A 22382-nucleotide genomic window follows, 5' to 3' on the forward strand; every position below is an offset into this window, starting at 1 on the left:
GTAGAAGTCATATAATTCGACAATCTCAACAGTGTGAAGCAAAAAGGTAGAGTGATGCTCTGGCATGGACAGACATATCATTGGACACCTCTATGGAAAAGTATCATAAATGAACATTACATTCAGATTCTCTGCTTGCAGATGGAAAGTTTGCATATTGTGACCCAAGTTTATTGGACTCATTTTTGTTGTGTTGGTGTGTACCACCATTTCTCAAAATATTTTGAATGGTCGTACCTTAGCTTTTCAAGTAAGCATTGTAATCTTAATACTTTTTGTCTTCCACTATTTGTATGACTTTTTTGAGTAAACAGTTTGAATGCATTAGTTTTCTCAGGTTTGTATAAGTGTTGGTCATATACGTGTTAAAATTAGCTATTCAGAATACTCAGTATGCTGCTCTATTTTTACTTCTAAAATCTATTGCACTGTATGATTTTACTGCTATACCTTTTGATAATGGTGACAGCAAGTGGTAATGTACAGCAGATCCTCCTGAACTTTGACCAGCAATAGTAACTTCATCTGGATTGCCACCAAATGCCTTAATGTTTTGTTTTATCCACTTCAGTGCAAGGACTTGATCTTTCATTCCAAGATTTCCAGGAAGAAGTGAGTCACCTGTACTCATGAACCCTGTCATCAACAAAAATTCTTTCAATATGGAACAGAATACAAGCCATTTGAAAAATAAACAAATTATTTTGCAAATATTACCTTACATGTCATTTATAACAGACAACAAATCACCATTTGCATGCAAGTGAAGCTTAAATTACATGCTACAAATAGAAAAGGTAAGAAAAAATGATTAGGCTGTTTATATTTGTTTTAAGTTGTGGAAGGAATGTTGGGAAGGAAGATTCTATTTTCCTTTTCTGGTTTGAAAAGAGAAAGAGAGAGGGGGGACATAGGGAGAGAGAGAAAGAGAGAGAGAGAGAAAGAGAGAGAGAGAGAGAGAGAGAGAACTATGATGTTGTATTTTTTGAAGAAATAAAATTATTTTCCGGCTAAAAATAGATGCGTTGTATCTTCAACTGTTACACATAACAGATCATTCCTGGCATCGTGGCATAAATTGCTACTATGCCAGAAAATATTAACACTGTAATGATTTTTAGGGCATACATACTACAAAACTGAGCTCACTAATACAATGAAATGGATCCCTGGTACTCAACAGCTTCAACATATTCATCATGTTAGAAAACACATATATCACTGATACTACATATTGGCTCTCCTAGAGGGTGTACTCTATCCCAACCCAATAATATCTCCATTACTTAAAATATATATATATATATATATATATATATATATATATATATATATATATATATATATATATATGTGACTTACCAAATGAAAGTGCTGGCAGGTCGACAGACACACAAACGAACACAAACATACACACAAAATTCAAGCTTTCGCAACAAACTGTTGCCCATCAGGAAAGAGGGAAGGAGAGGGAAAGACGAAAGGATGTGGGTTTTAAGGGAGAGGGTAAGGAGTCATTCCAATCCCGGGAGCGGAAAGACTTACCTTAGGGCGAAAAAAGGACAGGTATACACTCGCACACACACACATATCCATCCACACATATACAGACACAAGCAGACATATTTAAAGTTTGGGCAGAGATGTCAGTCGAGGTGGAAGTGAAGAGGCAAAGATGATGTTGAATAACAGGTGAGGTATGAGTGGCGGCAACTTGAAATTAGCGGAGATTGAGGCGTGTAACACTGTGCCAAGATGTGCTGGCCGTGCACCAAGGCATGTTTAGCCACAGGGTGATCCTCATTACCAACAAACACTGTCTGCCTGTGTCCATTCATGCGAATGGACAGTTTGTTGCTGGTCATTCCCACATAGAATGCATCACAGTGTAGGCAGGTCAGTTGGTAGATCACGTGGGTGCTTTCACATGTGGCTCTGCCTTTGATCGTGTACACCGTGTTTGTTGGTAATGAGGATCACCCTGTGGCTAAACATGCCTTGGTGCACGGCCAGCACATCTTGGCACAGTGTTACACCATCCAGGTTATCTGGATACTTCCCACCAACACCAATCTATCCGAACTCCGGAGATGGGAACTTGCTCTTCAATATATCCTCTATTCCCGTCACCCACCAGGCCTCAATCTCCGCTAATTTCAAGTTGCCGCCACTCATACCTCACCTGTCATTCAACATCATCTTTGCCTCTTCACTTCCGCCTCGACTGACATCTCTGCCCAAACTTTAAATATGTCTGTTTGTGTCTGTATATGTGTGGATGGATATGTGTGTGTGTGCGAGTGTATACCTGTCCTTTTTTCGCCCTAAGGTAAGTCTTTCCACTCCCGGGATTGGAATGACTCCTTACCCTCTCCCTTAAAACCCACATCCTTTCATCTTTCCCTCTCCTTCCCTCTTTCCTGATGGGGCAACAGTTTGTTGCGAAAGCTTGAATTTTGTGTGTATGTTTGTGTTCGTTTGTGTGTCTGTTGACCTGACAGCACTTTCATTTGGTAAGTCACATCATCTTTGTTTTTAGATATATTTTTCCTCTGTGGAATGTTTCCCTCTCTCTCTCTCTCTCTCTCTCTCTCTCTCTATATATATATATATATATATATATATATATATATATATATATATATATATATATATATATGCTTGCGTCTGTATATGTGTGGATGGATATGTGTGTGTGTGTGCAAGTGTATACCTGTCCTTTTTTCCCCCTAAGGTAAGTCTTTCTGCTCCCGGGATTGGAATGACTCCTTACCCTCTCCCTTAAAACCCACATCCTTTCGTCTTTCCCTCTCCTTCCCCTCTTTCCTGATGAGGCAACAGTTTGTTGCGAAAGCTTGAATTTTGTGTGTATGTTTGTGTTTGTTTGTGTGGCTATCGATGTGCCCGCGCTTTCGTTTGGTAAGTCACATCATCTTTGTTTTCAGATATATTTTTCCCACGTGGTATATATATATATATATATATATATATATATATATATATATATATATATATATATATATATATATACTCCTGGAAATGGAAAAAGAACACATTGTCACCGGTGTGTCAGACCCACCATACTTGCTCCGGACACTACGAGAGGGCTGTACAAGCAATGATCACACGCACGGCACAGCGGACACACCAGGAACCGCGGTGTTGGCCGTCGAATGGCGCTAGCTGCGCAGCATTTGTGCACCGCCGCCGTCAGTGTCAGCCAGTTTGCCGTGGCATACGGAGCTCCATCACAGTCTTTAACACTGGTAGCATGCCGCGACAGCGTGGACGTGAACCGTATGTGCAGTTGACGGACTTTGAGTGAGGGCGTATAGTGGGCATGCAGGAGGCCGGGTGGACATACCGCCGAATCGCTCAACACGTGGGGCGTGAGGTCTCCACAGTACATCGATGTTGTCGCCAGTGGTCGGCGGAAAGTGCATGTGCCCGTCGACCTGGGACCGGACCGCAGCGACGCACGGATGCACGCCAAGACCGTAGGATCCTACGCAGTGCCGTAGGGGACCGCACCGCCACTTCTCAGCAAATTAGGGACACTGTTGCTCCTGGGGTATCGGCGAGGACCATTCGCAACCGTCTCCATGAAGCTGGGCTACGGTCCCGCACACCGTTAGGCCGTCTTCCGCTCACGCCCCAACATCGTGCAGCCCGCCTCCAGTGGTGTCGCGACAGGCGTGAATGGAGGGATGAATGGAGACGTGTCGTCTTCAGCGATGAGAGTCGCTTCTGCCTTGGTGCCAATGATGGTCGTATGCGTGTTTGGCGCCGTGCAGGTGAGCGCCACAATCAGGACTGCATACGACCGAGGCACACAGGGCCAACACCCGGCATCATGGTGTGGGGAGCGATCTCCTACACTGGCCGTACACCACTGGTGATCGTCGAGGGGACACTGAATAGTGCATGGTACATCCAAACCGTCATCGAACCCATCGTTCTGCCATTCCTAGATTGGCAAGGGAACTTGCTGTTCCAACAGGACAATGCACGTCCCCATGTATCCCGTGCCACCCAACGTGCTCTAGAAGGTGTAAGTCAACTACCCTGGCCAGCAAGATCTCCGGATCTGTCCCCCATTGAGCATGTTTGAGACTGGATGAAGCGTCGTCTCACGCGGTCTGCACGTCCAGCACGAACGCTGGTCCAACTGAGGTGCCAGGTGGAAATGGCATGGCAAGCCATTCCACAGGACTACATCCAGCATCTCTACGATCGTCTCCATGGGAGAATAGCAGCCTGCATTGCTGCGAAAGGTGGATATACACTGTACTAGTGCCGACATTGTGCATGCTCTGTTGCCTGTGTCTATGTGCCTGTGGTTCTGTCAGTGTGATCATGTGATGTATCTGACCCCAGGAATGTGTCAATAAAGTTTCCCCTTCCTGGGACAATGAATTCATGGTGTTCTTATTTCAATTTCCAGGAGTGTGTGTGTGTGTGTGTATATATATATATATATATATATATATATATATATATATATATATATATATATAAAGAGAGGCACTTTCCAGTCATCATGAGATATTGAAATTGGTGCACACCTGGTAATATCTCTAAGAAGGCTGTCCTACTACTGTATGTAGTTAAAATCTTTCTTACTAAAATAATGAGTATCTTCTCTTGGAAACAGGCATATGGTATCTTGTTTAGTATACTACAACTTTTTAACTCTTATTTAGAACCATAAGTAATAGGACAACTCATTTAAAAAATTCATTACATCTAATAGCTGTAGCAGAGTGTTAATTTCTAAGACACAAAAAGCAATGCATGGTGCATCAAAATATTGACAAGTAGAATTTATGGGTGATTGTCATTACAGTGAATATAAAAGAGTTGTTTCAAGACAGCTGTGGATAATCATTTAAGACAGCACAGATAGAGTATCAGAGTACATATACTTGAACTCAGATGCACTTGAGAGAACTCCAGAACATGAATACTGGATATCCATGACTTATGACCTACAAACAAAGGATGATGCATTCACTATTACCAGAAAGGGCTAAACTTAAAAATAAAGTGCACATCTCTTCAGGAGGCATGTCTGCTTGTGGGTGCATGTGCTGAAATAATTATTCCTGCATGTTATTTTTCTTATAAAGATTTTCTATTCTTCTTTCAGTCAGTTTTATTCAGTTAAAGCCTTATAAGTACAAAAACAAGAGCTCAAAAATTGGAAGTAAAGCTAGACAAGAGAGATGTCAGGATTACCAACCAACAAAACATGAATATTTTTAAATGACAGTATAAAGAAGACTAGTCAGGAACAATGCAAGTGCAGGGCACAAATGAGAAGTATAATGCATTTCTGAAAGCACTAATGCAGTCTTCCACAGAATCATTGTCAGAAAAATAAGTCACAGAATGCAATGGGTAGTGAGTCATGACAAGGGGATGTGGAGGCATATAAACAGTATCAGATGTACAGGCAATAATTAAGACACACAAAGGCAATTTCAATTATAAAATTGAAATGGCATGGGACATAATCAACACTGAAAGATGTAGTTGGAACATTGTAAATCACAAAAATTTTATTAAGTCAATGAGAACTGAGAACAACAAAGTTATAGATGGAATGATAACTGATAATATATTCAACAATAATTTTATAGGTGCTGCAAAAGATTTAAAGAGGAAACGAAATCATTGGGGGTCAAAGCACCTAAAAATAATACATTAATTGAAATCCAAGATGTCTGCAGGGGAAGATGAAATATAAAGCATGTAAATGGAGAAATAACTGAAACCATTGGTTTATAGCAAACTGCTTGTTTAGAGGAGGAGTCTTTTTAGAAAAATTGCAAATAAGCAAAGTAGTCCAATATATAAGAAAGGTAACAAAGATGACCTGAACAACTACAGATCAATATCTTTAACCTCTGGTTACTCAAACATGCTATAAATTCTCATGTGTAATAGAATGAACGCATTCCTTGAGTAACACAGTATTGTGATCCTAGCACAATATGATTCTCAAAATTGTAAATCTACAGGAAACACTATCTCAAGCCTAACACAATCTGTTATAGATGCATTAGACAAAACAACCTACATGACACTGTTGAATTCAGAAAAAAATCTGGAAATACTGGAAAGAAGTGAGTTTATGTGAACATATAACACAGTGCAGTAGCTCATACTTCCTTGTAAGTAACAGCTAAAAGTAATAAATCACTTAAAAAGTCTTCATGGTATTCATTAATAGAAGAAAGGAAGATTCACAGAGGAAAAAGTTACCTCTATAAAATTTTGTAAAAAATGTTGATAATAGGCTCAAATGCAGACAAGATATAGACAATGACTACTGTAAATTAAGAACTGAAATATTTAGTATGAAATAGCTGACATGTTATGTTGACAGACAACTTCTAGATACAGTGTACCATACTCTATTTGAACCATGCACGCATAATGAAATTTATTATTTGGGAAAGCTCCAACAGCAATAACAAAAAATTAATTTCTGTGTTGAAAAACAATCTAAAAATATTGATAAGTTCATCCATGTATATGTATAGAACAATAATTTCACTAGTCATAGGCATTTCATTACTAGAAGAGAGTGCAGATGGTCATTCATATGACACAAGAAATCAAGACCAGCAGAGAATTATACCACACAGACTGATAGACCTGAAAAAAGTCTTTGATACTCAATTGTACCAGTAAAGTTTTTTGTGTAAGAGGCTAGAGGACAGTATGAATGCAAATATGTTCCAGGAACTTCTGAAGGATTATTTAATAGAAGAATATTTTTTTGGTGTAGAGGAGTAGGCGCGTAATGAAAGAGGAATGCTATTATTACCTACATTTGTATACAGCAACCATGCAAAGGCCTTTTAGTATGTAGCATGTAAATAAATTGAAGCCACAAATATTAATCAAGTGAAAATGTGTGCAATGTTACCACTGCTGTTGCCAATTTGCTGTTTTATATTTAATATGTAGGCTAAGTATTTTAAGATATTAGGGTAACATGATTTGTCTTACAATCAAAGTACACACTGTACATAACATAAATAAATGGAACTAAATAAAAATCAATCAATCAGTCTTATAGTATTGTTACATTTCATAAGAGAGTTATTATTTGCAAATAATTACCTATAACAGTGAAGACTATATCTTATATGGTCAGTGTACATACCTAAGGCTCCAAGACGGTACTGAATGGTTACAACCACTATTCCATGATCAATATAATAATCTAATGAACGCTGCTGCGCATAACCAGTTCTGAAGCAGCCAACATGTATCAGCACCAATACTGGTCTTGGAACACTTGTATCTGATGGTAACTGCAGTGCAACAACAATAATATGTTATGTAAAATTTAAGAGTTCTACCTTTATCTTTACTCATCTACATCACAATTATAAATGAAGAGTAATCAGAATAATGAAAATGTAAATCCAGTATAACTGCAAAGTTAACGTTTATATTCAGTATGGTATCTTACATTGACACAAGCTTTGGGAAAAAAGGAAAACTTGAATTTATTTTGGTCATTGTAGTTTTCTTTTAGTTTCATGCATTTCATCAATCTTTCTGTGCATGTCCTACAGTTTTATAGCTTTCATAGTCACATATGGAATACATATGTGAAACAGTTAACAAATTATTATTGTACTTTCTGAAATGCAATGTATTTAGTGAAAGGCCACATAGACAAGTTCATCTTTTGTGTGATAGATGGACTACTACTACACTGAACAAGAATATCCCTCTCAGTAATCATTTTTGGAGCAAACATTAACTGAAGTTATCTGATAATCTCTTGTGAAATTACCTCTGGACTAAAGACATTCAGGTACAGACAGTCTTCATCTCCCTTTATGTTTCCCCAACCATCCATCTGTATGCATCTGTTTGGTGTTATCAAAGCATCTTTTTCTTCAGTCCAAGAAGACACAGGCACTGGTGGCTGCAAATTACAATAAAATTACAATCACAATTACACACTGTATGAACAATATTATGCAATTTCTATACGTACATTTCTCCTAGAACTTTATAGTTATTTAGTCACAACACTTAAGACACAAGAGACTTGTTTTAAAATTCTCTCTATTACATATACAATATTTTGTGGTAAAAGGTATCTATGTGAGGCAATGAGGACTAAAAATCAACAGAATGACCTGAAGTGGAATTTGTGTACGACTTTGCAAGAAGACATCACTAGCATTTGAGTACGAAATACAAGAAAGTGAAAATGCAAAATTATAATTATGACAGAACTTTGGAGTAGAATCAGTATCTCATTCATGATTTCATTTACAGAAAATTGTGTGTCAATGAATCAATTAATAAAAATTATTTTATTGCAGTATGAAAGTGGATATTTGTGATTATAGAAATATATGAACTTGTATCAAAATAAAATTTCACTTGAAAAATCCGCAAAATTATGAAGAGACAGATAAACTGTCTACTAGCTTTAGAAGACAAAATTCTTTAACTTCCAACAGAAATCTGCTCACAGCTTTTGGAACTCTCAGTTCCTTTCTGAGAGAGGAAAGGGCAATAGGTAAGAGAAGGCTAGAAAGGATAAGCAAGAGCAAAGTCTCCAGGATGAGAGGAAGACATGTTGAGAGATGGAGAGGAAACTAGAACTTTTGTCATTTCAGTGACAACAAAATAAATTAGGTAATTCCATAGGGACAGGCAACCAAACTGTTCAGTAATAATCTCATCAGTAACAGTCTCATTGTGTACCTTTTATTAATAAAGAGAGTGTTAAACTATTGTTCGTAAAATTTTAATATTTTCAGAAATACTACCGTATGCATTGGTCAACAAACAGTGCCTTCACTTTTAAATGGCAAGCACAACAATTCTTCCATCAATAATTGTTGGTAATGGTTGTTCTGCATTATACAAATATTCATAAAGAACTTTTAGATCAACAGTTTTACATAACAAGCAGTATTGAATTCACATTTCTTATTAGTAGACAAATTTTAAACACTGGAAACTCCAGGTTAAAATATCGATAATAGTAAGAATAGGGATAGGTTGCTACTGACCATAAGGATAATGTGGATTTGCAGCCAGACACAATGAAAAAACTGTTACACATTCAGCATTTGGCCAAAACATTCTTCAGAAAAGAAAATCCACACATATTTTCAAAAAAAATAAGTACACCTCACACACACATAACTATCATTTCTGGCAGCTTGGTCTGAGCTGTCGGAGATGGTGGTCTCAAGTATGAAAGGGTGCCGGCTTGTGTGTGGTTTTTGTGTGTGTGTGTGTGTGTGTGTGTGTGTGTGTGTGTGTGTGTGTGTGTGTGCTTTCTCTTCTGAAACAGGCTTTGACCAAAAGCTGTATGTGTGACATCAAATACATGCAGAGAAAGAAAATGTCAGTAATTAAAATGCACAATGACAAGTGTTAGCTATGGTAGTACAATGAATTTACATATAAATGAGAAATCTACTAATTCAGTCAAAAAATTCTATGTTGAATAGTTCACTAGTTTAATTTCTTAGCAGGATTGCACTGCTGGTAATGGTAAATATGTAATCAATCACGTTTCTCCAGAAATATTATTAATACCTCCATGCTTCTCTTTTCAGGTAAAGTTATCTCTAATGAGTACCTTTGAAACAAATGCATAGAAGTTTTAGTCTTTTGTATTTCATTTTTTGTTTATAACTCCAATGAACAATATTACTGAAATTGTAAGCATTTCAGTTAAAGTGGCATGCCAAAAATCTGGTACAGGCATGTGTATTCAAATACAGAGATCTTTAAACAGGTAGAATACGGCACTGCAGGCAGCAATGCCTATATAAGACAAGTGTCTGGCACAGTTGTTAGATTGGTTACTGCTGTTACAATGGCAGGTTATTAAGATTTAAGTGAGTTTAAATGTGGTGTAACAGGCAGTGCATGAGTGATGGGACACAGCATTTCTGAAGTAGCAATGAATTGGGGAGTTTCCCATACGACCATTTCATGAATGTACCTGGAATAGCAGGAATCTGGCAAAACATCAAATCTCTGACACCACTGCCACCGGAAAAGGATCCTAAAACAATGGGACCAACAACAACTGAAGAGAATTGTTCAGCAAGACAGAAGTGCAACCCTTCTGCAAGTTGCTGCAGATTTCAATGCTGCGCCATCAACAAGTGTCAGCGTGTGATCCATTCAATGAAACATCATTGATATGGGATTTTGAAGCCAAAGCCCTCGATGACAGTATGACACAAGGCTTTATGCCTCGTTTAGATCCATCAGCACCAACATTGGACTGTTGATGACTGGAAACATGTTGCCTGGTCAGACGAGTCTCGTTTCAAATTGTGTTGAGCAGATGAACACATACAGGTATGGAGACAACCTCATGAATCCATGGACTCTGCACATCAGCAAGGGACTCTTCAAACTTGTGGAGGCTCTTTATTGATGTGGGGCATGGGCAGTTGGACTGATATGGGACACCTGCTACACTAGGTACAACCCTGACAGGTGACACATGCATAAGCATTCTGTCAAATCACATGCTTCCATTCATGTCTGCTGTGCATTCTGACAGACTTCAGCAATTCCAACAGGACATTGTGACACCCTACACATCAAGAATTGCTACAGAGTGGCTCCAGGAACACTCTTCTGAGTTTAAGGACTTCTGCTGGCCACCAGACTCCCCAGACATGAACAATATTGAGCATATGTGGGATGCCTTGGAACATGCTATTCAGAAGAGCTCTCCAACCCCTTGTACTCTTACGGATTTATGGACAGCCCTGCAGGATTCATGGTTTCAGTTCAGCACTACTTCAGACATTATTTTAGTCCATGTCACATTGTGTTGCAGCACTTCTGCATGCTCACAGGGGCCCTACACTATATTAGGCAGGTGTACCAGTTTCTTAGGCTCTTCTGTGTATTTGAGTGTACTGAAGTTCTTATTCAATTTCACACATGTATACTATCCCCTGCCACCAACTCAACCACTTCAATTACTTTAATTTCTCATATTTCTAAGCAATGAGCACTTAATCCAGTAATGAGTAGTATTCCTGTAAAGTATCTCATCCTTTTCTAAATAGAACTCACAATGATATATTGAGTGATAGGATTATCACATGCCATAAAAGATCAGAAAATTATTTGGACAGAATTAACTGTGCTAAATGTGTAAAATTACATCAAAGAGCTAAATCTCAGTTAAAAATGGAAACACAATTACCAGTATACCAGAATAAATTTCTTCAGAGGAAACGTTCACAACTTTTAGCTGCTAAACAAGAAGAAAAATGAAATTAAAGAGTTATACTGTTCATCACTATTTGTACTGATGTATTTTAATTTGGTGCTGTGTATAGCTATGTTTTGACTAATACATAAACTAACTTACAAACACTTTTGGAATATATAGATCAAAAGATAGGTCATCATTAATGAACTGAATATTCACATAATACTACTTTTCTTTCACATATATTAACATTTTAGTTCTCACAGAAAAAAAACTTTCCCTTCCATTACATAAAGTATTATATCTCAGACTTTTGAACACAGATGAATCCTAATGGTCATTTCTAAAGATGCAAGGTTTTAAGTTTCAACATATGCAAAGTTGTGGTTCAGTTTTCAAGATATGGCAGCCAGCAGCAGAAATAGTAGGCTATCACATTTGCACACAGTATTTCCTTTAGAAATTTCCTTATATGCTTCTGTAAAGAAGTGAGTCTTATGTCTTTATTTATTTGTTGGTAGTGCTTATTAGGTTACATACTGACTGAAAAAGAAGTTGGGTGATGACAAGTATTAAAGATGGATCATATATGGTAATCAGTTGCTTTTATTATATGTCCTCTGTCTCAAGAACTGTAGTAGTATTACTTCTCATGGACAATTTTCAAAAGATTGTGTGTAAATTTCCTCATTATATTATAATATTAAGAGGAGAGTTCAAGGTATCAGATGTTGACTGGGAGACAAGATATTAAGGCAAATGTTGTGAACAGGGATTAAGGCGATAATGTTCTATATATCTTACCCCTAAATTAATCAGAGAACCTGACTTAAATAGCCTGGTTACAAACAGGCCCAAACTTTTTGATTTAGTGGAGTTAAACAATGAAAGAAAGACAAATAAAGTATCACAGACTAAATGTGTCAATAGAATTTCATAAAAGGATAGGAAGGGTTTTTGCTTAGTACATGCAAAAAGAAACAGATTTCATATTAAGGGAGCAGTGTGATTTAATCACGACCAGCACTCTTCATGTACCTAGTGATACCATCATCTTGTGACAACTACAGTAGAATAATAAAAATATATGAAAATTTATTTTCAAATATGAGTAATGTAAATTTGAGCCCTTGCATTCATTTATTATGGATGAAGTAATTTTTTTATAATTTGTAATTTGCAAAAATTAAATTATATAAAAGTATGCTACAATTTGTAATAATGTCTTCTTTAAATTTATATTTTTTATGTCAAAATTATAGACCTATTATTCAAGTAATTTGTCTATTAATAATTTGAATGTAATTGCTATCTATTTTGCTTATAATGATTAAGTTTACAATAAATTATACAGAACAGTAAGCAAAAAAACTGTGCATTGTTTGGATGATAGTTATTTTCATGCCATTCTTGGTATAAGGGCAGTATAAGTTGGTAGTTGTTTGCAGATAGTTGAGTGCTTATTTTTCTGTAAACTGATTGTAATGTAATTGTTGTGAAGATGAAATATATTATCATTTAGAAAGTTACTTTAAAGGCAGCATACAGAATAGAGAACTCAAAAGAAAATTGAGCTAACATTATTTAATAGCTTATGATGCCTGCATGATCCACTTCAGTTTATTAAAATAATTGGAGCTTCTTTATAATTAAAAACCCAAACTAACACTCATAACCCCTGATGAAGACAACAAAGCCATTATATAATGAGATAGGTATTAGATTAATAAATTATTAAAATCATTATGTTCTGTTTATGTTGTGCATTGAAATGATACAAATCTGAATATGGAAGGTACAGCATTTAAATTTGAACACTGGTTGTTTGTTACATCATAGCAAGAAGAGTTTTACAACAGACACCATCAAAGATTAATCTCAGATACTGAAAATGTATAGTCTAAATGAACAAAGCTCAAAAGCATTGTAAAATTCTTCTTATACAGATACATGGGTGATGAGAAAGACTTGTCATGGCTCAACAACTGTGTCAGAAAGCTGCTGAGTAACCAAAGAGAAATTTACCATAGATTTAAATGCAGATAAATCATAGATAAACAAAAACTAGTCAAAGACAAAATAAGAAGTATGGGAAGATATGCTTAAAACACAAAATCAAATCAAATAAAATATGATTATCCACTGAGGTGTCACAAAATCTTAGGAATCTTAAATTAAATCAGCCAAGAGATCAAAAGCATATGTCCACTGATTATACTACCACCAAACTACAGAATGACAGAGAGAAGTCCTACTAAATACTAAATTCTGCTTTACAAGGTCGTTTCATTTAAGAACATTTTACTTTCATGCTTTATTTGAAGCATCACATGAACATAAAAATTACAGATATTGGAATAAGTCACCATAGGAAAGAAAATCAACTACAGCTGCTCAACACTAAAAGTGAGGTGGAACAGATGGGATAGATATGGAAATCTGAAAGTTCCTTCTTCTCTACTAACAGCAGCCTATAATGGGTTGCTAGCAGAACAATACTGAAGGGCGTTCATATACACAAACAAAGTCATCAAACAGATACACACAATTAAGGTCTATACCATTGATATCAGTTCACTGTAAGATTTTTGAATATGTTTTATGATCACAGTTTACGATGATTCTGGAGTCTAATCTCTTCTAGAAATCAACATACTGTTTCAACAAAGAAACACTATGTGAAATCCAACTCAACCTATTTGCCAATGACACACAGGAAGGCAGTATAGATCAGTGCCCAAGTTGATGTTTTTTCCTTGACTTTTTGTTTCAACAAAGAAACACTATATGAAATCCAGCTCATCCTATTTTCCAATGACACACAGGAAGACAGTACAGATCAGTGCCCAAGTTGATGCAGTTTCCCTTGACTTTTGGAGGACCGTTGACAGAGTTATCCATTGTCATCTTACAATAAAATACAAGAGTATGGAGTAGTATCCAACCATTTTGTAGTTGGGCAAGGGAGTGTCGCAGCACTGTTACTGTTTGCATACAGGGGAAGTTGCAATGAAAAATAAAATGCAGAAGACCTGACCTCTTTTCCAAGGATAAAACATCAAATAATTTAATATCCTGTACTAAAACTAGGTAGGAAAACCCCTTACTGTTTGATTACACAATTACATTAAAATCATAATAGTTGGAGTCAAGAGACATAGCAGTCAAGTTTAGGCTTGTTCTGCACACATGCATCATGCATTCTCCAACACCAAATGAGGATTCAGTAGTAATTTGATTTTCCGCTTTGAATTTTCTTGCCAGTGCAAACATTAAAAATGATCATAGTGAATTGTTTAGTAAATTGTTCCTCCATATGTTTGGGCTTGTCATAGCTGAATGTGATGGTTAGCAACAAATTCTTCATAAGCAAGTGAGAGACTAATTTGCAGGTACACGCTTTCTCCAAACACAAAACACATATTTTCTTATACTGCAACTACACTTGTGACCAGCAACACTACAGTCACCATCCAAGACTGAACCTGCATGAAACAACGTAGTTTGTGAATCAGATTACAGGAAGAGTCACAACTGTCACATGTGTGGGAGTATGTGCACAGGATAATGTATGTTGAAACGATCACCTAAAACTAATTGTAGGAAATACAGACAGAGACTGAACCAAAGACTCATCTTGTAGTGTAGTTCACCCACGAAGCTGGAAGCTTACAAAACTTTCTTTTGAGTAACACTACACTATTTCTTCTCAACCTGTGACCAATATCAGAGAGGATTCATAAAGGAACCAGAGATCAACAAACAGAAGGAGCACATTCCATCTTGAGGTAATATAGCAAACATGTAAGCATCACACAAATTTGCATCCAAATTCAGAGGCATATGCTACAAGAAAAGTGGTGTGTGTCATGTTATGTTTTACTGTTGAAATTCTGAGAGTGTAACCTAACAGAAGAGATAAACAATATATTGTGTCGTCCTACATATATCTTACAAAAAGACCATGTAGCTAAAATGGGACAAATCTGGGCCCAAATTGAAACTTAAAAACAGATGTTCTACCTGCAGACAATTTGTGGCTAGAACTGACAACTGTAGATGTGACCAAACACTATAATGTGCCTTGTGGGATATGAAAGTAGATGCAGGTACAGAAACAAATACACAATTACATGCAAAACTGAAAAGTTGTATATTATCTTTTATGGTCCTTTGTTGGGTTTGCTATTTAAATATGGGAATTCTGCTATAACATAATTCTACGGGAATACACTAAACTAACATATCAAGCATATTTCAAAATAAAAAAAGAAATAATATTAGCCAGTCCTTCTTTTTTAATTTACTTCTTGTAAAGATAAATTGAAACATGTGATAATACTACCCTTGCAATACTTAGTAATAGTGTTACATTACACATACATAAAAAATTACATTATTTTAAAGAATATTTCTGCTCACCTGAAAACGCAGTGATCCAACTGGTGGTTCAGCATATGGAATTCCTTTGAAGGTATAAACAGGGTTGCCAGTTGTGGTATTAAGTTGTCGACCTCTTATGGGACCCAGAGGTGTGACAACTGTTTTGAATATTCGTGGTGCACCCTACACAAAATGTTAATGTCAAGTATATTAAGAAGGGAAATGTAAATTTCAAATAATGAACCAAAAGAAACTGCTATAGTTCCCATGAATAGTATAAACCTATGTCATGAAATTAATTTTCAAAAAAAACTGAGAAAGGAACACACATAATCATTACTAAAGCATGCTACTACTAAACAATTGGTGTTAAGCTTAAAATTACAGATGGTATAAAAAGCATAAAATGTTTCAATTGTTATAAAGCAAAAAATTAATAGTAAATGTTAATTAATTGCTGCTTTACCTCAGTTTGCGTCACTAGACTGTATATGGAAAGCGCAAAGGCTAGATACACAATTTTTATGTGAGGCATTGTTGTCTGTGAGAAACTGTCAAAGCACAGACTTTCTAGGCAGAGAGGTGTTCCTCTCAACTACTATATATACAGATGTATATGAACAATTATAATTTTGCTCTAAGATAAAATATACATCAAGATAAGTTCCTGCATCTAAATCTTTTCTGCTTCCTAATTATACCTGAGCTATTTATTACTCTAATGCATTTTTGTAAGATAAGACATGTGATAAAACAAAGATCAAGTTTTGCAGGTAATTATATATTTCATGTTGAGATAATTTAGCACTTCTGAACCTGATAAATGGCTGCTTGGGAATAACTGATTTAAGGTAATCATTATTAAGGCAATGATTATGATTTTACATTATTCTTAATAGGATGACAATTAACTCCCAGATGAATTTACTTGAAGGTAAAATATTCTTACGACCCATGAAGATACTTATTAGAGAAGTCTGAATTAGCTAGAGAAGGATATGAAAAATACTTGATTTAAGAAGAGTCACCATTTCATATCATTCTGGTGTCAAAGACAATTAGTTCTCATCATAAATTGGTTTACGAGCCACAAAAACTGATGTTAAAGAACAAATTTTAATTGATTGTTACAGACCAGTTATGAAAGATAGAAACACAATATGCATTTCACTGGATAGAGAAAGGTTCAATGTTTTATATTCACACAGTCACTATACCATGAGACCATGTGTTGTTCAAGAAACATCAAACAGTAGTCGACTTTGTTCCACACATGAATCAAGAGATCCCTATTTATTGGCTTGGCAGCCTCAATAAAATTTGTCCGTCATCTCTTGCAGAGTTGCTGCCATAGATGGGACAGAGATTCTGTCTTCTATGAACCCCCACAGAAAAAAAATCACAAGGTGTGATGTCTGATGACCTGAGAGGGAAAAAGAAATGAACAAGATCTTGTTGTCCACCACTTCTAATCCAAAGTTGTGGAATGATGTTAAGATAATACCATATCTCTAGTGGAGAATGAGACAGTGAACAGTCATGCATGAAAATGAAATCTTTTGAATCTTCGTGAAGCCTAGGAAACAAAAAATTTTTCAGCATATCCAGGTATGTCAGTCCTGTCATAGTATGAAAGCCTGTATTACCACTGCGAGTGCTGCTGTAACACCACAAATACTGAGAGCCATGTGTGGGTCCATGACAGAGCACCAAGCAAATGGCAATATCTTCAGACATACATTGTAGCATTTTTGCTGTGAGAGTTGTGACTGCACATCAGCATACATTTTCTGCATTATGGACAAGACATATGTTTGTTTTGATGGTATTACAGTATGTTTACGCATGCGTTGTAACATCTGCAACAGTTCAGTAATGTTTCCTGTATGTGGCATGCAGCACTGCGTAACTGATGTACAACTAAGTATAAATAATGTGTTTCCTTCTGTGCAACACTTTGACAGCCCCTAATTATGTTTACTCTGGCCAGTGGTTATTGGCAATTTGTTACCATGATGTCCATAGTAGTAGAGTCAAAATGTTATGATTTCATTTTTTAAACAAGAGCTTATCATTAAAGGTGGATCATTCATGAATGAAAGTGTCCAAAGGAACAGTTCACTGAAGCAAACGGAAGGACAGATGAATGGTCATTCACCCTCCACTTCGGTCACAGTTGATCTTACGCCCACAATGGCTGCTCACCTTTCACTTCAGCCTATGTTGTTCCTGCCTCTGTCTCACTTGCTCAGTCTCATTTCTCATTTTAGTTCCCACACCTGTCACTCCAGACCCAGTCTCATTCTACCAGTCTCTTTCTTCTTTGTGTTGTCATCCAGTCCTCGTTTCATGTCAACTTTTTTATAATTATATAACTCATATAAAAATTAAGTTGTACTTAATACATACCTTTTTTCAGGTAACAAAAAAGAAATCTATTTATCACACCATTATTTTGATCAATTTTAGAATCCAACCCACCTCCATGGCAAATGCATACTGGAGGTAAGGTGTTTCAAATCCTAGTGTTAGAAAAAACTTCTTGCTGCCAGTATTTAGCTCACAAGTGGGGGTGAGGTTGGGGCATAAAGTTCCTGGTCACTTAACATCACGCCAATGTCCTGGTTTAAGTACCAAACCTCTTCACAATGTCTTTTGAAGTGATGGAATATGATACTGTTGATCGTGTTCCATCTGACAGATGTGAACGTTATGCTTGGCAACCCCCTTGGTACAGTTCACTATGAGTAGGCACCAGTTTTCACCCTCATCCTCCCTTCTCGTCAATAACATTTATTAAATAAAATTTTTAGTTGCTGCGTAAGAAAGTATATATTGTAAGTGTGTAGTATATAGTATAAGAGAGAGAGAGAGAGAGAGAGAGAGAGAGAGAGAGAGAGAGACAATATATAAATGAATTGTGCATGAATTTGGCTCGGTAGGAATAGGGGAAGGGATGCCTCTCCATTTGAAAACTCATAGAACGACATAAAATTGTATTTACTTTATATCTGAAGTAATATTGTTTACAAATAGCTTTTTGGTGTAAAATTTTATGACTTACAACACAATTATTAATACTGAAATACTGCATTAAATTTAAAAATGTAAGCTATAAACCTGCTATTTACTGAGTGTGTGAGGCAAATGAAAAAGAAAATCTGTTTTCTTTTCAACATACTTCTTCTTCAGCAAAGTCTCTCTTATTTTCCCTTTAACTTTATGGGAATACACAGACACAACATATGTACAGCTTTTGTTTCTTATTCTTTTTGTAATTTTTTTATTACAGTGTTCCATGAGCTTGAAACTGGCCTCAACACAATAATTTACAACTTCTAAATTAGTAACTAGGTGCAGTGCATTGACAACATTTTCAGACTACTGTGAAGAATCTCTGTTAAAAACTTGTCATTCGAATCAGATTTCTGTAAAGTATATAGTAGTCAATGGAAATGAACTGTTCAATCTTCTGAAAACCAAATTCAGTCTTTTGGTTTCTGTTGCAGCCCAGGATCATGCTGTGACATTCATAGAGGAGAGGAGATAACAAACAAACCACATTGCAGACTGTTTTTGTGGCCATAATTCAACTTAATCAAAGAACACAACCTTTTTCAATACATTTGTAGGCAGTGGGGAGTGGGCGTGGTAATTATTAAGATAAATAATCACTTGCACTCCCCTAATTTACTATGAATACTTTTATTCTTTCAGCATAGACACAATGCATGTAGCATAGTAGAGTGTGTACTACAGAGAACTGATCTGGTAAAGATATAGTTGTTCTTACTGTGGTAGGGCAGCAATATTATTGTGGAAGTAGAGCCAGTGGTTCTACGTCCCTACACATTAATTGCTTTTGCCATCTGCCTTATGACACATTCCCTTGCAGAACTGGAACGTACTCCAAGAGATGGTTCCTCAAAAAGAGGGTTCACAATTAATTCACAAGCTATTAATATAATCCTCCCATATATCATTAACTTGCAAGGTAAATACAGGTGATCTTCTTCCAAAATGGTTTTAATTGAAACATACTTGCAGTGATCATATTACATGCTGTTGACACAGAAACAAATGATTTAACTAAAAATCTATTCAGCACAAGTTTCACGATGACTTTTCCTGCCCTTTTCCACAGTAAGTTAAATGAACTGAAATATATGTGAAATCATCAGTATTGAATTATTAAAGAATTTTTCTTTTCTTCTATTTTCAAACACATCTGCATAAATAAAATATATTCTAATAACATTTATACATAATTTACTGAATTAGTGAATTTCAGATTAATTTCACTATTCTCTGTTCTACATAATAATTATATTTGTAGAATGACGAATTATTTCACCTAAGGCGACAACTCACCAAAAGGCAGAAGTTCTGCGTCATCAACAGAAACACAAACAAAAGGTACAGTGCTTTGCTTTCCAGCACACAACTAGCTGACTAATATTTGGTGGGGGAAGGGGATTTTTAAAGGGGTGGTGTGGGCGCACACACACACACACACACACACACACACACACACACACACACACACACTATTGTGTGGCAAGTGGGGACACAGCGAGTTACCTTAGGTAACTACGGTTACTTAGGTAACTAATTTACCTTAGGTAACTAAGGTCCTCAAGTAACTAAGGACCCCCACCCTCACCCAACAGTGCCTCTCTCAAAATAGCTCGTTATACTCAACCAGAACTTTCTGTGCATTAATATTTCAAAAATGTTTATACATAATATACTGAGTTATTGAATTTTGTATTTGTTTCACTCTTGTCTCTTCTACATCGGCATCCACATCATATTCCGCAAGCCACCTAATGGTGTGTGATGGAGGTTACCAGTAGTTCCATTAACTGATTCCCACTCTCCTGTTCCACTTCTGAACAGCATATGCGAAGGATGTTTGTTGGTAAGCCTCTGTATTAGCTCTAATTTCTCACATTTTCTTGTCTTTGACATTTCACGAAATGTATCTGGGTGGAAGTACTATGTTGTCTTACTCTCCCCAGAAATCTCAATAGCAAACCTCCCACTGATGCACAAAGCCTCTCCTGTAGCATCCGCCACTTACTTTTGTTGAGCATCTCCGTAACTCTCATCTGGACTACATGATCTTGTGATGAAACACACCACTTCTCGCTTCAGGTGCAGTTGCTTGCAGTATGGCCTTGGCAGCCAGAGCCAGAGGCCATTCCTGTGTGAGGTGCCCCTGTGTCAATGTGTATGTGTTTTCTGTGTTAGAAGAATTCTTTCTGGTTGAAAGCTGAAAATTTGGCAGTATTTTTCTTGTGCCTGTCTGTGATTATGTGACTAAACATTAAGCACAAGTTTCAGGATGATTTTTCCTGCCCTTTCCCACAGTAAGTTAAATGAATATGAGTGAAATTATCAGCCTTGAACTACTAGAGAATTTTTTTTTCTTCTATTTTCAAACACACCTGCATAAATAAAATATATTTTAATAACCTTTTGTACATAATTTACTGAATTAGTGAATTTCATATTCATTTCACTCCTCTCTGTTCTAATTAATAATTATATTTGTAGAATGATGAATTATTTGGAATAAACAGACAACCCACCAAAAGGCAAAGTTCTGCCTCATCAACAGACACACAGACAAAAGGTACAGAGCTTTGCTTTGCTAGTTTTGGGAATAGGGTGAGGTGGAGGTGCAGGGTGGGGTGGTCTGAGGGATGGAGAGAGGCGGGAGACAGGGAGGATCGTGGCTCTAGGGAGAGTAGTGAGTAGGAATCTATCCATTTCATAATATTATCATAAATGAAACATAAAAGTGACATCAGTTTTCCAGAAAAAATAGTTCTTTTTTGTATTATGAATTTAACTTGAAAATGTAATTACAATAGAGAGTGTCATTTCTGGCATATTTGCACTTCATTCTGAAAACAACTGTAAGAAGAAGTGACAAATACTAGTTTTAAACGCTTTGAATCCAGTACTCATTATGTTTGTAATGTCACTGTGTTAATGTGTCATCTTGATATCTTTGGTTGTATTCCTCTGGTCAGTACCCATTGTTGTGAGTTTTTCGAATCAGCTTACTCATCACACACTTACACTCTGAATTTATTTCTTCCCTTTTGACGATTTTGAAGGTGTGACTTTCCACATGTAAACTTACAATTTGTAATTCTAGTAATTTACATTGCCTCTGCACTTATTTCTATATTTTAGTGTTGTAATGTTGTATCATTACAAGACATGTCTATATTTTAGTGTTGTAATGTTTGTATCATTTGTCTTGGGACAGAATGTTCCACAGACTTGATAATTTTTGAATGCCATGTCCTCATATATGTATAGATTATGACTTGCATAGTAGATATTCTTCTTACATTTTCTGTAATTATGTTCAGTAACACATGTAATCTTACATCTTACGCCCCCCCCCCCCCCACACACACACACATCACTATTAAAATTCTCTGTCTTTGCACAAATTTCGGGCAAATGTTGCACTGATATCCGCTCCACCTAGGTTCTATATACCCCTGAAAGCCATGTACTGTGCCTCAAATTTCACATCCGTTTACGTCCCCCCCCCCCCCCCCCCCCCCCGCCCCCATGTGGATCCTTTACCATCTCATCAAATTTGTCCTCTCTTCACCCATTCAACAGGACTTCTTGAGCGTCGACTGTATACTGTTTCATATTCTCTTCACCCAATAAACATGGTGCCATCAGAGAGGGACATTATTGGCTTATCTACAGACACTTTGGA

General features: G+C 36.6%; 1 protein-coding gene across 1 annotated transcript in view; it reads right to left on the reverse strand.

The window, feature by feature from the left end:
* The window catches only part of LOC126236709 (esterase FE4-like), a 30673-nt gene extending 14425 nt beyond the window's left edge, over window positions 1-16248 (reverse strand). The window contains exons 1-5 of the mRNA XM_049946231.1: window positions 16095-16248; window positions 15668-15811; window positions 7820-7954; window positions 7178-7328; window positions 451-636 (exon numbers count right to left, since the gene is read on the reverse strand). Of these exons, the coding sequence (XP_049802188.1) occupies window positions 451-636; window positions 7178-7328; window positions 7820-7954; window positions 15668-15811; window positions 16095-16163 (685 nt within the window). The 5' untranslated portion in view covers window positions 16164-16248. The remainder of the gene's footprint in view (window positions 1-450; window positions 637-7177; window positions 7329-7819; window positions 7955-15667; window positions 15812-16094) is intronic.
* Between the last annotated feature and the right edge of the window lie 6134 nt (window positions 16249-22382).

The sequence above is a fragment of the Schistocerca nitens genome, chromosome 2, assembly GCF_023898315.1.
Source record: "Schistocerca nitens isolate TAMUIC-IGC-003100 chromosome 2, iqSchNite1.1, whole genome shotgun sequence".
NCBI lineage: Eukaryota > Metazoa > Arthropoda > Insecta > Orthoptera > Acrididae > Schistocerca > Schistocerca nitens.